The 17,099-nt window shown below is 47.9% G+C and overlaps 2 protein-coding genes across 2 annotated transcripts; one reads left to right on the top strand and one right to left on the bottom strand.

Annotated features, from left to right (window-relative positions):
- pgbd5 (piggyBac transposable element derived 5) lies at window positions 1-6,818 on the bottom strand. The gene is made up of 7 exons (XM_061285823.1): window positions 6,324-6,818; window positions 4,006-4,436; window positions 2,847-2,981; window positions 2,323-2,503; window positions 2,063-2,260; window positions 1,878-1,983; window positions 1-1,788 (listed from the first exon to the last, which is right to left on the bottom strand). The coding sequence occupies exons 1-7, from the start codon at window positions 6,727-6,729 to the stop codon at window positions 1,593-1,595; spliced, it is 1,653 nt and encodes a 550-aa protein (XP_061141807.1). The 5' UTR covers window positions 6,730-6,818; the 3' UTR covers window positions 1-1,592.
- Window positions 6,819-11,950: 5,132 nt separating this feature from the next.
- cog2 (component of oligomeric golgi complex 2) lies at window positions 11,951-16,851 on the top strand. Its single transcript, XM_061285872.1, has 18 exons — window positions 11,951-12,118; window positions 12,248-12,409; window positions 12,518-12,583; window positions 12,657-12,737; window positions 12,817-12,920; window positions 12,991-13,099; window positions 13,177-13,356; window positions 13,444-13,568; window positions 13,773-13,899; window positions 13,976-14,115; window positions 14,482-14,543; window positions 14,663-14,814; window positions 14,884-15,069; window positions 15,290-15,362; window positions 15,472-15,614; window positions 15,691-15,830; window positions 16,247-16,439; window positions 16,561-16,851. The coding sequence occupies exons 1-18, from the start codon at window positions 12,062-12,064 to the stop codon at window positions 16,657-16,659; spliced, it is 2,199 nt and encodes a 732-aa protein (XP_061141856.1). The 5' UTR covers window positions 11,951-12,061; the 3' UTR covers window positions 16,660-16,851.
- Window positions 16,852-17,099: the final 248 nt, after the last annotated feature.

Consider the following 17,099-nt stretch of genomic DNA (forward strand, 5'->3'; position numbering starts at 1 on the left):
TCATCACACAAATTTCTGAAATTTATTTGGTCCAGTTATTGTACACGTTTCAACCCAGTGTCAACAATACATGCACACACACACGCACACACACACATTCGTACGTGTGTCCGGCTCATCAGTTGCATGAGGGGGAAACTTTTTTTTTCTTTTTTTGCCTCCTCTACGTGGCTGCTAAGCTGACCTAACATTGGAGTCTACTTGATACAGATTAGCACCCGCTTATGAGATAAGAAAATCCAACAAATGTTAGTTTGCTATGAGTGCCGGTTAGCTCGCTCTCAAATCCTCATCGGAGCTGATGATTGCACATTTCTTTCTACTGACTCGGTGGACATGAAGATGAAGCACTGCACAGATAAAACGCACACACATGTTGCACATCACGAGGACATCATCTCCTATCGCACGACTTTAGAGCCAATCAAAAAAGACAGGCCTTCTGGCATTACACAATTCAGGCCTGTCAAGCTTCGGCAACAGCAGACACGTTGTTATATTATTGTTTGTTTAATTGCAACTTTGTGCACGTGGCCAGTGTTTAATATTGAAGGTTACTAAAAGTCAGTGCGGGACATTTCGTAGTTCTCTCACACACACACACAAAGTGACGACGACGTTGCTTTGGATTAGTAATCAACAAAATGACAATCTTGGGTCTGCGTGATTTGTAAACAAAATAGAAACACACAAAGTACGGTGCCGACTTGATTACAGCAAATTGATTGGCTTCATTTCATACATTGATATGTACATAAGCTTTGTCATCCGGAACATCCACTTCATTGGTTCACTTTCAGGTAACAACTCATTTTAGTATTTAAAGGGGGACATATTGTGAGAAATATCATTTCTTTCATTTTATATGAACAATCGGGTCTTCCTACCCACCTTGTGTGAATTTAAACAACCACTAAATTTGTGAACGTGTTCAAGTATCCCCTTCTGCGCTTCCTCCAGCCCATGACATGATGGTCTATGCTGGGTGAAGATCCTGAGCCACTTTCAAGCAACAACATCTCCCCAAGTATTCAATGCCCTAGCCGTTATGTAAAAGCTAACAAGTAACGAGAGCTGGAATGATTTTTGACAGATGTCCAGATTTGAATTCTTCGTCCTGGAAGTGTGATAACAAAATTTGTTACTCTGGAAATTGTTTTAAATTATGACCCCCAAAAATGCATAACGCATCTTTTTTTTTAAATGATTATTTAATTCCCTGTCCACTGGCCAAAATAGTGTTTGTTGCCTAGCAACATCATCTTCATTTTGAGTCAAATTGTTGAATGCTGCAATAGGGGGACATTGTTGCCATTGTTGGTTTTGAATAACACGTTACACGTTTTCTCCGGCATTTCAGAGTCAGAAATGAGAAAGTACTATCTTGGAACAATCACGTGATCTCACGTTATCTTCACACTTAGCGACTCTCCCTATCCCGTGACGTGATGTTCCGTATTATTTACGGTACGACCCAAATGGACACAGGAAGAGTTGCCACTGCTTGAGTATTGTGGTGGTGGTGGGGGGGGGTGTCAATGTGAATGTAATGGTGGGTGTCAGGTGAAGGGCGCCCCCCGGCGGCGGCCTTCTCACAGCGTGGGCGAGTCATCGTCCACGTCCAGCAGCTCCTTGACCAGTTTCTCTCCAAACTGCACTCGGCTGTAGCGCTTGGCAGCGTAGGCGTCGGACATCTTGTAGAGGACGTAGGCGTTGTTGATGGCGATGCTGATGCTCAGCCAGAACACCTGCTGCCATGTCTTGTTGGGCTTATGGAAGATAAAATACCTGGCGACACACACGGGCACATGTGATACGCGCTCGCTGGACGCTTCATTAGGGACGTGTCAAAATGTTTGGCACTCAGGCACACATACTTGCTGAACTTGTCATCGTATTTGCAGATATAGCTGAGATGCGCGGCGAAGGCCTCCACCGCCAGGGGACACGCCACCTCGCCACTTTTTCGCTTGATGATCAAACCTGACGCAAACACGCCGTCTTGTTGAGATTGTTTATATCGTGACCGGATCCATCTCAAAAATGGATCCAAGTCGCCTACCTTGCTTGGTGGGCGAATAGGCGTTGGTGAGGAACCTGAAGTGGCCCTTGTTGTACCAGCTGATGAGCGACATGCTGCCTTGCATCATCACCCGCCAGTGTCCGCGCTGCGCCGGCGTGGAGCCGCACACCAGCATGCTCTGCGGCAGGCCCGTGCAGTCGCTCTTGCGTGTGCTCAGCAGGCCGCAGCAGTAAATGTCTGCGCAGGAACACAAGCACCATGACGCCGTGCATGGAATGCCGTCGTGCGATCGGACGGACCTTGCTTGCTGAACTCGGTGAAGAGTCCGAGGCTGGTGATGGACGGCCCCGTGAAGACGATGGTGTTCTTGCCAGAGATGTTCTGGCACAGCTGCTTGGCCACCAGACTGTGCAGCTGAAGTTTGTTCTTGAGGGCGGCCAGCCCGTCCGAACCTTGGCCCTCTTTCAGATGAACTGAGATCTGCGCACACAAAAGAGGAGGGACGTCCATCTTGTTGATGACACGCGCTGCATTAGGATGATTAGCCAACATGTAGCCCGCCTGTGGCTATCCTGCTAAGTGGCCTGCGTGCGTGTGGTGGCTAATGGAATCTGATCGATTGGCTCCATTAACTCGTCTAACTCCTCTCCGCCTCATCGTCAGAGCAGACGCATCGGTTGAGTGGTAATCATCAGAAATAATTGTAACCCGTTTGCTGAATGGGCGGGACACATTGGCGTTAGTTGCATCATTTTAAAAAAAATAATAAAGCTGCACAGTGCTTCTACTTAGATTTTAAACAGTGATGGCTCCATCCACGCACCTGACAGATGAAACCGGTGGAGGTGCACTGTCGAACCCAGAGACTGAACTTCCTCTTCTTCCTCTTGCGTTGCTCGCGTTCAGTACAGGTGCTGATGAAAACCGGGTCCTCGTCTATTAAGGGTTCGTGAAGAACCTGCAAAACAAAACAAAATCCCACTTGAGTAAGCAAGCAAATACGATGAGTGGATATAATATGTCTGCACACTGTCATTATTCATTTGGACGGTTGCTCAATTTTCTTGTGTTGTATAATTTCCAAGTAATCCGTTGGGAACCATTCGCCTGCTTGTTTTTTTCCCAAAGTGCTCGCAATGGAGGATTTCTCCTCGCTTAAACTGCTGCATCCAAAAGATGGCTTTCCAAGTCTAAACATGGAACGTTACATAATTCCTCCTTGCCCTGCATGTTTGTCCTGACAGTGGTGCGACTGTTTCCATGGCAACCAGTCAGGTCAGCCGCTTCGTTGGGTCGTGACAAAAATGCCGTTTCTGGTTTGCTGACCATTGGACGTCCCAACAGCTTTTTAGCAGGTAATGCTAAAAATGCTAAACATGCTAACACTTTAGAAAGAATGATGTTTCATGTGCATGTGGTTTGTCCTTGCTTTGGCTTTTATGGCTTTTCCTCCTCCTCCTCCTCAGTTAACATTTCCCTGTCAAATACTGAGCTGATGACATTCGCCAGCCACTAGATTAGGAACAGCTTCTTAAGCTAATTAGATCCAACATAACTTTCGAAACAACTCGCTATACTGGCAGCGTCAATCAAATCAGCAAGCAATATTTAATCATCAAGGCAAAACTTTAAACTCGAGCTTTTTGGGTCACATTGAGTGAAATGGATTTTGGACAGCCGTGACACCCGCTGGCATTGACGTCTTACAGATAAAGTATGCTGGCCTAGATACACAATTCTTCGCGTGACACACACACACACACACAGACTGCCCTCAGATTGTCATTCCTTGCGGGGGACTCACTTGGCTCGACCTCAATCAAGAGTACTTTTTTTGTTATCTCGCCGAACGTGAAGTGCAAAGTGCAATTTGATTTTCTCAGCTCTCGTGTAGGAATGAGTGATGTGGGAAAGTTCTTTTCTTTTTTCTATTTAAAGAAATCTAATGGTGACTGGAATGGATATTGCTGGTGTGGACCCACCTGGGTCTGCGAAGGCTTGAAGGTGCAGCTGAAAGCCTGCTGCAGCGAGTCTAAGAAGGGCTGAATCTTGTACAGGCCCTGGTTGCTCCCCTGCGACGGCCTGAATGCCACGATGTGGAAGTACTTGAGGATCTTTTCGAAGCGCGCCTGGCTCATCTTGAGCGCGATGCTGCGGTTGCTGAAGAAGCCCGAGCTCCAGATGCTCAGCACCGACTCGCAGTGGTGCACGCTGGTGGACGTGACGAAGCCCAGGAAGGCCTTCATCTCCTGGGCCGTGACGGGACGCCAGCCCTCGTCGGAGCCGAAGCGCTCTTGGAACTTTTTGGCGTACATGTTGGTCTGCGTCACCATGTTTTGGATGCAGTTGTCTGGGACGAAGAGTTGGAAGAAGTCCAGAGCGCTCGCCGTTGCCGGCATCTTCTGAGCGGGACCTGGAATGAGTTGCACAACATTGGAGAGGCGCAACACTCCATTATCTCGCTTTCAGTGGCTAACAAATTAGAGCGAGTTTGCTGAGTCCCTTTTAACACATGCGAAGAAGCAGCGCGACGGGTACACAATAAGACGTGGGCCGGTGAGCGGCCATCGCCCACTCAGCCCCGATGCTTCTTCCACATTTGAATTCCATTAGACTTGCAAGCTGCAAGAAGGAGGATTGGGCCAAAAGGAATCGTTGCTCGGGATGTGACTCACTTACTCACCGCCGACTTTTCTTCCTCCCAGCAGGCAGGAGTGAATCAAAAGCAGCAGGAGCGGGGGAAGATAATGAAATTATCCCAGCAAATATGCATTTTGTTCCCTATGGATGGATGGAGCAATTGGACCATCTGGCTCTGGATCAACTTAAACAAAATAGTTCCATCAGTGTGCTCATTTTCTAATTTCCCACAATCTTTAAAACAGCAACATAAATTTAAACGTTGCATAACACACAGACGACAGTCAAAACACGGCAAGCCCAGCCCATCCCTGATCTCTTAAGAGCAAATCAGTGTTTTAAATCCCCTCCAACATCACGATAAGCGGTTACATCATTTTATAATCTTGGCCCTCCTCCATCACCCTCGCACGACCCCGAAATGAAGATAAGAAAAACTTGACCTGGAGTCAATCTTAAAAAAAAAAAAAAACACACGTAGTCAAAAATCTGGAATGCTTTCAAACTGCTGTTTCCAAGCCGAAGCGGGAACCAGATGGAATTTTAAAGCCAGGCCAACATGATTTCTGGCTTTTTGACGGCCGCTGATGATTTATGTACACGGCGCGCAGCCCCCTGTGGCGGCGGGCTGTCACATCAATGTCAGTCAGCTGACAAAAAAGCAGGAAGCCGACTTCTCCTGGTGGGAGAAATGGCCATTTGAGGATCAGTAAGCACACACCTTGTGCATTTCAAGTTTCGGGAGGATGGATGATGATGTTGGCCGCACCCACGGCGGTTGTGCAAATTCAGAACCATGCTGCGCAAACACAAGTGCAGGATGTAAAGCATCCGGGAAAACTTTGAATATTGAGCCAGCCATTCCCATTCCAGGTGACTTGGAGTCAACTGCAGACAATAAATTTGTAGTAGTGCTGTGGTGCCCCCGCCCCCTAGCGCCGCCACTGCGGTCTGTACTATTCCGACGTTTGCCTAACAACAGCTACTGTCATAAAATGGACAAAATTAGAAGATTTGTTTTTTGAATTTGTAGAGAAAAAAAAAGACACCATTTGTAGAAATTTCAAGTACTGCTGCCGCGCAGAATGACAGCGTGGCCCAAGTCAATTTACAACCTGGGCAGGAATGAAGGAATGCTCTGCACACCAAAACCGACTCGCCCTTCAGTGCGTCTAAAGAAGATCTACGTTTCTCCACACTGCCAGCAACGGCGTAATGTGTCCACAAGTCGTCTTTTACAACAATTGGACCTGCTTCAGTGCAGAACTTCACTCCCCGACTGATCCCCTGACACTGCACTACCACTAATTAAATGATGGCGTATCCTTTTTTGATTAGAATGGGGCACACCTATTAAAAATGCCCTGTCACGTATGCATTAAATGATCAATGTGCAGTAGTTCCATGTCCAAATATTAAAAACAGCCACATGTCCCTTTTTTCAATCATCAGTGACTCAATAACAAAATTATATTGCTAAACTGCCAGGCCATTTTAATGCAGTGCCGTCTTTCTTCATATTGTGACCACTGACAGCAATTATGATGCTGTGTCACCCCCACCCCCCCACCCCACCCACCCACGTAAGGTAAAATGAGCTACAATTGCCATCAATGTGCTGTCATAAAACGTGAGGACGACCTTCCTCATCCCGCCTCACCGTAAGAGCCTTTAAACGGCGGCACGGTGACATCTTGCAGGGTCTCCGTCCAGCCTTGCTCCTCGGCTTGGCTCCGGGACAGAGCACCGGGCGGACCGGGGCTGCCTGCCCCTGCTCCCCCGCCGTGTGAATTCTCTCTGTCGGCCCGTCTCTGGTGATGGTGGTGGTGGTGGTAGTGGTGGGGATGATGATGATGATAATGGTGGTGGTGCTGCTGCTGCTGTTCCTCCTCGCCCGCCTCAGCGATGTAGTTGTCCGAGTCCGAGTCTCCCGAGGTGCTGTAGAACGGGTTGTCGCTGCTGTCGTCCCCGGACTCGCCGAACACGTCGTCAGATATCTGCAGGCTCTCGTAGCGGGAGCGGGCCGCCTCCAGGAGGGACAGCGCCTTCCGGCCGCACTCCGCCATCTCTCGCCCTCTGCGGCGACGGTGGCGCTTGTCTTGCTGCTGATGCTCGGATCAGCCGCTTCCTCCCTCCCTCCCTCCTCCCTCTCGCCCTCTTACGCGGAAGTCGTCACGATCTCACAGGAAAGCACAGGCTTCGGTAATGGATTGTGAGCACCTGTCTATGGGATCCGGGCCTGGTCCGCCTAAGGATTATGGAACGTTTACGCCTCCTGCTGGACACAAACTAATGGTGCGATCATCTCAACAGGGATAAAAAAAAACCTCGTTCATCGCGGATAATTGGTTCCAAAAAACCACCCGCGATAAGTGAAATCCGCGAAATACGGTCACCAACAAGAAGTACTGGGCAGGCAATCGAGTTTCGCGGAAAGATGCTAATTCGCGATCGCACTAACACGCAAAAACACATGTTTCCTCAATGTAGAAGTTTTATTTTGACTTTAAATGGGTTTTTTTTTAATTTGGAAAAAAATCTGTGATGTAGTGAAGCCGCGATAAACGAAACGCGAAGTAGCGAGGGATCACTGTAATGTGAAAAACTACTCGAGACTTGGACTCAACTTCTCTACAAACAACCCCCGATGAAATTTAATGCACAAACTAAAGTAACAGACATGAAGCAAAATGTACGACAATCACCCGTTTCGTATTTCGAGTCTCGTACCATTTGAAACGTGTATTGCGTGTTTTAAGTTGACACAACTACATAGCGTGAAAATGTAACGACTACATTTTGAATTATGTGTCATGTATTTGTTTCGTCGTCAAGCTTTTCTGCATTCAAAGGGCTCCTTTTGTCAGGTGTTGTTCGTTGTGGACCGAGAGGAAATATTTTTATTTTCTACTTGCAACCGAAGTTCGACGACGCCGAAGATAATCATGAAGACCAAATGTGCTAAATGTGCTCGTGGAGTAACCACAAAGTCGAAGGCCGTCCAGTGCAGTCTGTGCGACGGATGGATTCACATCGCCTGTTGCGGTATTGAGAAGGCGGAATATGAATGCCTACGGATGGTAACCTCCTCGGCTGTGAACTTCCTCTGTGACCACTGTCAGTGTGTATTTAGCGATATGCGCGTAAAGTCAGGACTTCCACCACTCACTCCCCAAAACGCTCCCGTAACTCAAGTTTTGCGCTCTGCAGACTGCTCCCCGGTTCGGGTCACCTTTCCTACCTCATCCTGCTCTACGACAACGCCATTGACAAAGTGTAACTCAGAGCCGGATATCTCCACCCTGACAGCACCCACAGTCCTAAAACAGCCTGCTCCAAAGGCAACCTACGCCGCTGTTGCTGCAAGCCCAGATCCCGACGCGCCCAAAGAAGAAGAAGAAGAAGAAGAAGAAGAAGAAGATGATTTTATTCCTGTACGGAACAAGAAACACAAACCAAAAGCTCCGAATGTCAGCTCTCAGATGCAAACTGTCTTAGACAAACTCTCAGCGCTACAAAAACAGGTGACTGAAAACTCCAAGCATCAGGCAGCCGAAAACTGCAGAGCCAACCCGTCTATTCCACCTCGTGAAAGATGTTTGATAATTGTGAATGCCCCGGAATCTTTGAAAGAATCTTCGGCCGAGAGAATTGTTGACGATCAAACATTTCTCCAACGTATGGTGTCACTCATGTTTGACGAAGGTGAAGAAGGGATACACGTTATCTCAGCTTACAGGCTTGGACGCAAATCGGAGGACTGCTCAAAAACGCGCCCGCTGAAACTCGTACTTAACAACGAAGCGGAATGCCACCGCGTTCTCAAAAGAACCTTTCGCCTGAAAGGTGAAAAGTTCTATGTGCTGCGTGACCTATCGCCGGAGGATCGAATCAAAATGAAAGATGCAGTCACTGAACTTCGTACTCGCCGTGCAGCCGGTGAAACTGATCTACGCATTGTGGATTTTCGCGTTGTTCAGAAGAGGACCAGAGAGACCTGGAGACCGATTACCTTTATCCCGAAGCATTAACATCGCCTCTGGGATTAAGGGTGATCACGGCCAACGTTAGAAGCATTCGTAACAAACTAGATGACATTGAATTCCTTGTAGAGGAACAACATCCTGACCTGCTTGCTTTCACGGAAACGTGGTTAACCCCAGAGATCGCTGATTCTGAGATCCAGCTTCCAGGTTACCTCCTAACCCGGTCCGATCGTCCCGAACACCGAACTGGTGGCGGTGTCATCCTTTACTGGAAAGCGGAACTTCGTGTCCACTCGATAGTAACCAACTGCGATGCTGACAACGGAATTGAAACCCTATGGTGCCGCGTCAACAATGGGCGCAAATCAGTTACAGTTGGCGTCATCTATAGAAGCCCGTCTGCTCAAGGAACTGAGCTTGAGCTACTAGATCAACTTCGATGTCACGGGAGAGGCAGAGACTGTCTGATTGTCGGTGACTTTAATGCGCCCGCTATTGAATGGGACAGCCTCCACTGTAACCTAGATCAAGGAACTTTCGATGCCCAACTGCTTGATACAATCCTCGACTGCAATTTGACCCAGCATGTCATGTCTCCAACCCGTATGTTTCCTGGTCAAACCTCAAACATCCTGGATCTTGTTTTAACAGCGTCCCCAACTGACATCGACAAATTGCAATGTTCGCTGCCAATCGGGAGAAGTGATCACTGTACAATTTCCTTTCACTGGAGCGGTTGTGCATCAATTAACGATTCTGGTAGACCTCGTCGAAATTATTGGCGTACAAATCAACCCACTCTTCAGGAAGCTGCTGCTCAAACAGACTGGAGTATTCCGTCTCATCTCGAACTCGAAGATGCCTGGACCCTGTTTCGTTCCAAACTTGAACTTCTTGTGGAGGAGCATGTGCCAATTTCTCGGAAACGAACCTTCACCAAAGGTCCTCCTTGGTTTGATGGTGAACTAAGACTCTTGCTGAAAAGTCGTCGTAAACTATGGGATCGATTCAAACTGTCTCAATCTCCCGTGGACTATGATCGCTACAAAATAGTTCGAAATCGGTGCACACAAATGAAGCGGAAAAAACGAACCGAATATGAACTGCGTCTGGCGGAGACATCCAAGACTTCCCCAAAGCTCCTGTTCGCTTATTTGAAGAGAAGGACCAAGGCAGGAAGCGGCATACCTCCCCTTCGTTCCCCGGGTTCTGAGGATCTCCTTCTCCAGGATGCCGAAAAAGCTGAATCACTCGGCTCACAATACGCCTCTGTGTATACCGTCGAGCCGCAGATCCTGGATTCCCATATTCCTGTTCCTGACTCAGGCTTCCACCATCTTGTATTTGAGCGAGAAAATGTTATGAAAGCACTTCTGGAGTTACGGCCGGACTCCTCTCCTGGGCCAGATGAGATGCACCCAGCTTTCCTCAGAACTATTGTCGAGCATATTGCAGAACCCGTCCGACACATACTCCAGCTTTCCTTGGAAACCGGACGTCTACCTGTCGACTGGAAAATCGGCACAGTCAAACCAATATTCAAGGGAGGAGCTCGCCATGATCCGACAAATTACAGACCCATATGTCTGACCTCGATCGTTTGTAAGGTCATGGAAAAACTACTAAAGCGGGCTCTACAAAATCACCTGAACGAGCTTGACGTGCTAACTGCTGCTCAGCATGGTTTCCAGGAAGGACGTTCCTGTGTATCGAATCTCTTAGTAGCCAGAGAGAAGTGGGTAGCTGCCGTCGACGCTGGTAAATGCCTTGATGTCATTTTCGTGGACTTTAGCAAAGCCTTTGACAGAGTACCTCACATGCGTCTCCTGCTTAAACTCCAAAGGGTTGGTGTAACTGGGAAGATCTTATCCTGGATTGCTGACTTTCTGGAAGGACGTTATATGCGAGTGAAAGTCAACGACGCATACTCAGCGCCTGTGCTTATGTCTAGTGGAGTGCCACAAGGATCGGTCCTTGGACCCGAACTCTTCAAGCTCTATGTCAACGATCTCCCGCAAGAACTGAACATTGAGTGTTTACTGTACGCGGATGATTTAAAACTTTGGGCTGAAGTTACTAGCGTCGAGGATGCTGACCGTTTCCAAGACGTGTTAGATAGGCTCCAAAGTTGGACGGAAAAATGGCTGCTTCCAATAAACCATGCCAAATGTTCAGTGCTCTCCATGGGAACTCAGAATCCACTCGGGGCGTACCATATTGGAGGATATCTCCTTAAAAACACCACAAGTGAGAAGGACCTTGGTGTCATAGTGTCGTCAGACCTAAAGACTAGTCTTGACACCACGAAGAAGGTCACCGCTGCCACCAGGATGTTTGGATCCATCAGACGGTCTTTTGCCCGTATGACTCCTGCGATTTTCAGACCCCTGTTTATCTCTCACGTGCGTCCCATTCTTGAGTACGGACTGCCTGCAGTATTCCCATTGACCAAGTACGAATCCGATATGCTGGAGCGAGTTCAACGTCGCGGTACGAAAACAGTTGCAAAACTTCACCAGCTTTCCTACGAAGATCGACTGGAACAGCTGAATCTCTTCTCTCTGGCCTACCGTCGTCACCGAGGAGATCTGATATATACCCGGCGCATTCTCCGAGGCGAACTTGGTGAAGACCTGAGGGAGTATTTCATCTTAAATAATGATACATCGACACGTGGTCACAGTTTGAAGCTATACAAACCGAGGAGGTTACGCATCCATGGTGACGCCACTCTCTCTACCCGTGTAGTTAATAGCTGGAACCGCCTACCCGAATCATGTATCACAGCCCAGTCAGAGGAAAGTTTCAAGAGAAGTATTGACGCAGTGTTTAAAGTCTGAAAGGTGATGCTTGGTAGCATCCCTTCAACGTCCGGGAAGTGAAGGAGCTGACAAGGGATTCTTCCCTCTGCTTTCTACCTCTCAATGAAGTCAATGAATTCTATTGAACTAACTTCTCCCCTCCCAAAACGTGAGTTCTCCTACTACGTAGTGTTCCCTGAACGCGTCATTTGCAACCCAGTATCCCCTCGGGAGTTGGAATGGCTTTTCTTGCCGCAGTTTCCGACAATGTTGCAGCCCTTTAGGATTTATTCCCTCGTATAACACCACGTACAAAAGAGGCTGAAGTAGGAGATTTACGATCACGCATTCATTGTGGAAAATTTGCGGCCTTTTTTATTGATGATTTTTTATATCCAAATTCTACTTTGTAATCCAGACGTATTCCCTTTTAGTTTTACGATGCCAATGCAGTAACACGCTGCAGTTAATACCGCCGCCCTCTTAACGGCGCTGTGGTCATCAAGAGTTCTTCGTTGGTCATGTGCCATGTTTGCGGAAGTAACTGCAAACACTAGCAGTTGTCATCTTTTTCTTGTTTTTTATGTTGTTTCAGCTTTGTTTATTTCATTATGAATTTACCAAAGGGCCCCGAATCTTTGTGCTTTGACAAGGATGTTTTTATGAAGGTAAGGTTCGTCTTTACGAACGTAATCGATCGCTCGTTTAAGCTAGCCGATGCAAAAAGGATGTAATGGCTTCTTTCTGTAGTAACTGCACCATTCCCTGAGGATTTACAGTTGTTAATGTGTCTCTAGGATGATTTTGACGTGGACCACTTCGTGGCCGAATGTCGGAAGCAGGTGCAGCTTGAGGAGATGAGGGTGGACTTGGAGCTCTACTACAAGCTGCTCAAAACAGCCATGGTAGAGCTTATCAACAAGGATTATGCTGACTTTGTCAACCTCTCCACCAATCTGGTGAGCGCTTATTTTGCCTTTGTGCTATTTGATTTGTTTACGGGTTACGCCTCCCGGAGAGCCGTTTCCAGGTAGGGTTACGGCCTCAAACGTGTCATCTCGTTTCAGGTGGGGATGGACAAAGCCCTCAATCAGCTCTCTGTGCCACTCGGACAGCTACGAGAGGAGGTCATGGTCTGTGTTTTAGTTTAATACGTATTTAATATACTCCTGTTGGAATGAGCGCTGATGAATCCTATGTGTGCAGAGCCTTCGGTCGTGCGTCAGCGAGGTGATACAAGCTATAGACGCGCAGCTGTCCAAACAGGAAGACCTGCAGAAGAAGAAGGTTGGGGCCTTCCAATGTTATTTTCATGGAACGACACAGTTCTTGTTTGTGTGTCTTTTAATTCCATTGCATCTGTTAGGTTTGTGTCCTGAGGTTGATTCAAGTGGTGCGCTCAGTGGAGAAGATTGAAAAAATCCTCAACTCGCAGAACCCCAAAGAGTCCAACTCACTGGAAAGCAACAGGTGTCACATATTTTTTGCTAGCACTTGTCCTCATCAGGGTCATATGTCATTTTATTCTGTCCGTGTCCAGCCCCTTGTTAGCAGGTCAGATCTTGGAGAGGATCGCCACCGAGTTCAACCAGCTCCAGTTCCACGCCGTGCAGAGCAAAGGCATGCCTCTGCTGGACAAAGTCAGACCGGTGAGTTTTCATCCAGCTCGTCCTCAAGCAACCCGGTCGCCGGCATCCTCCGTAATGGTTTGCGTGGGCCCCTCCAGCGCATCGCGGGCATCACCTCCATGTTGCAGCAGTCCCTGGAGGGTCTTCTCATCGAGGGTCTGCAGACGTCCAACATGGACATGGTGCGCCACTGCCTCAGGACGTACGCCACCATCGACAAGACGCGAGACGCTGAGGCACTGGTAGGACAAGTGCTGGTCAAACCCTTCATGGATCAGGTAAAGGTGCCAAAACCTGGGTGTCGAGGGCACACTCTACTCAAAGTGTCTTTGTGAGAAGTCTTTCTTTCCTCGTCCTGCCGGTAGGTGATTGTGGAGGAGGTGGTCAAGTCCAGTCCCGACGGTCTTCAGGCGATGTTCTCAAGGCTGCTGGAGTTTGTTCCTCATCACTGCAGAATCCTGAGAGAGGTGACTGGGAGAGCCATATCCAGGTTAGTAAACAAAAATAAACAAGTCCTTGACTCATAATTGGGAAAATAACCAATCATTGCCTTTAAGCTAAACACGCATAAGCCAAACTATTCTAAGTGTCCTTCAAGGCAAAGTATTTGGAGTCGGACCTGATAAAAAAAAAAATCTGCCTGAGTAAGAAAATTGTTGTGTCCGCTCTACATGGATGTTCCTTCTCCGGCCAGCGACAAAGCTGACATCGTTCCCGGCTACGACTTCCCAGTCAACTCAGTGTGGCCCGAGATGGTAAAAGGCATTGAGGAGAGGCTATCTTACCTCTTCAACCCTGGAAACCCCGACATTTTCTACCAGGTACGGCGGACAACAAAGGACGCCACTTGACACCCACCTGCTCCCCCCTTATCACCTGACCGCTCTTCATTTGTAGCGTTACAGCGCCAGCGCGGAGTTCGTCCGTCGGTTCGAGCGCCAGTGCAGTTCGCAGGCCAGCGTGAGGCGACTGCGAGCGCACCCGACCTACATTGCCTTCCACAATAAATGGAACCTGCCCGTCTACTTCCAGCTGAGGTTAAAGCTTGTTGTGTGCGCTTTTGATGTTGGAACAAAGTCGGTCGGCACTTAACCATCTCGCCGAGGATTCAAATTTGTTCCCTATCACAGTCAAATAAGCTCGGCAAATTTATTAAAATTTCAAAATCAAGTTTTTCTAATTATCTCGCTTGTATTTTTTAATGTTTAAATAAGTGAAGATGTTGTTATTCTAAGGTAATGTTTATGAATAATACTTTCTGTTTTGTAATTTTAATGTCAAGATTGCAAACAACTGAGCAGAAATCCAATTATCGGATGGCATTCATATTTTTACTAGGATGCATGTGTGCTATGCTGTGTGACAGTCACTCACTTCTTTGAAACATCGGAATGCTTTTCTAGGTACCGAGAAATAGCGGGAAGCCTGGAGAACGCCATTGGTGATGGGTTAGAGGTGGCGCCAGGTGTGTGTTTGGATTCCAACTTTCTTTTGGTGGGGGGGGGGGGGGCAATTTTGTCACAACGTCCATTGAATTAATGAAGTCCATAAATAACCTTTGTAACCATCTCGGCTTCCCTCCAGCTGGCAGCACGTACCACCTTCAGGCGTCGGCGTCGCTGTGGTCTTGCCTGGTGCGCTGCTGGGCCGACAAAGTCTACCTGCCGCCGCTGGCTCATCGCTTCTGGAAGCTGACGCTGCAGCTTTACTCACGATATGGCACCTTCCTGAACGAGGTCAGCTTTCGGGGGATAAACCACCGATGGTCATTTCAGGACTTGTTGACGGATTGACTCGGCGGACAGGTGCTGACCAAGACCGCTCCGCCCGAGGGGAGCAAAGAGCCCAGCAGGCCCCTCCCCAGCTCGGCGTCGTCCACCTCCAGCAGGACGTCCGTGGAGGAGACAGGCAGCGAGAGCGGCAGTTCCGCCTCGCTGTCCACCAAACAGCTGGTCCGCATTGCAGCTGACGTCCAAAAATTACAAGAGCAAGTAAGCGCAATGATCATATTTACTACTTCACCCTAATCCCACTTTGAAACCCTATCCATAGTTTGAAACGCTATCCTTAGTTTGAAACCCTAACTCTAGTTTCAATCCCTACTTTGAATCCGTAACCCTAGTTTAATTTAGTCAGATTGGAAAGTGGAGTTTTTCAGCCTCGGCAAGTGTAAATCTGAAGGGTTTAAATTGCTCTCTTCTTGTCTTTTAGTTACCAGAAGTCTCAGAAATGGTCAGACGGCGATTAGAAGCCATCGGCTTCACAAACTTTGTCATTGTGGAAGGTAAGTGGCAATAATTTTAATGTCACTGTCTCCTTTTACTTTTCTGTCGGTAGCGGAACGTGTCAATCGGTGAGCGATTTGAAAACGGCAGTATTGTGTTTTCCCCCAGAGGCATTAGCAGACTCTAATGCGTGCCTGTCCAGCAGCATCCCGGCACTCAGCACCCGCATGACCCAACACCTGAGTGAGCGTAGCTGCCGCTTCCTCAAGAGCGCGTCCGAGGTGCCCCGACTCTACCGCAGGACTAACAAGGTCGGTCGCCGGAGCACCCAAATTGTCACCGCCGTCGCAGCCTAACGCTTCTTTTTCTTCTGTCTTTTGCCGATAGGAGGCGCCCGTGCGAGCGTCTGCGTACATGGACAACGCCTTGCAGCCGTTACATCAGCTGCTGAGCGACTCAACGGGCCTGGTGGACGCAGCCACGGCGCGCCGGTGGCTGACAGTCACGCTTTCTGAATGCACGCAGAGGTGAGCGCACGCAGAATCAAGTTTTGGTTGTGGAGGAAAAATACAATCAAATAATGTCCATTATGTTTTTTTGTTTTGGGTGGGTTTTTTTTTTATTGGAATTAATTACATACATGCATTTCAAAATATAGTTAGTACTTAAAAAATGTGTGAAAATAAATTCATATATGAAAATATAAAAGTTTTCAAAATTTATACAAAGAACATTATTAGGTAACAAATTAGATTGTAAAACCTTTTAATAATAAACAAATACATTTAAAAATGAGGCAAACTTTGAAAGTGTGTTTAATACATTTCAAAGTAAAATGCATTTCAAACTAAATACATAGTGTTCAAATAAAGTAAAGTCATTTGGGGTCATTCAAGACGATGGTGATGATTTGAGGACATGGACGCGTGCGTGTGTGTGCTAGGTACTACGAGACCATTTCTGAGGTTCTGAGCTCTGTGAGAAAGATGGAGGAGAGTCTGAAGCGACTGAAGCAAGCCAGGAAAGGCGCTGCCGCCGCTACCAGTGCTAGCGCGGCCGGAACCAACGGCGGCCCGTCAGACGACACCAAGATCCGACTTCAGCTGGCTCTGGATGTGGAGTACTTGCGGGAACAGGTGAGTGGCCGGGATGCAGATTCCTTTCTCTCCCTCGTCTTCTCTTCTCCCTATCACACTGAAGAACGTCCAATGCAAACGATTGTCCTATTGCTGTTGTGTGCTCCTTGCGCCACCTCAGATCGAGCAGATGGGTGTGGAGCCTGCCGATGTGGCTATGTTGGCCAGCCTGATGGAGCTGGTCAAGGAGGCCCGAGAGCTTGGCAAACACAACGCGTGAAACGACGCAAAGAAGGGCAAACTTTGGGCAGGCCGCAAAGCCTCGTCTATCATGTGGCAAATTGGGATTGGAAGGGATGAGCGCCATCAGTTGTGCTTGTGCGGTGCTCGATGAAAACCGACCGACTACTCTTATTGTGTGTTGTGAAATGGAATATTTCAGCTGCATAGTAAAAATCTATTTGGGAGTCGATCGCTGACCGTTTTCTTCCTGAATGTTTCCAAGCCCTCAAGAAAAGAAGGAAAAAATACATCAACAATGGCAGCATGGAATGAAACAAAAGCATTTTAAACACCAAGACGACTTAGAAACCCCAACCTTTGTTTGAAACCTAAATTTGAAACCCTCACTGGTTCAAAACTCTACTTTGATACAATAACCCCATTTTGAAACCCAAGTAGCTCAGTTGAGGACTATTCCTGATTTACAATGTCAGCTTC

The sequence above is a fragment of the Syngnathus typhle genome, linkage group LG8, assembly GCF_033458585.1.
Source record: "Syngnathus typhle isolate RoL2023-S1 ecotype Sweden linkage group LG8, RoL_Styp_1.0, whole genome shotgun sequence".
In the NCBI taxonomy this organism is placed as follows: Eukaryota; Metazoa; Chordata; class Actinopteri; order Syngnathiformes; family Syngnathidae; genus Syngnathus; species Syngnathus typhle.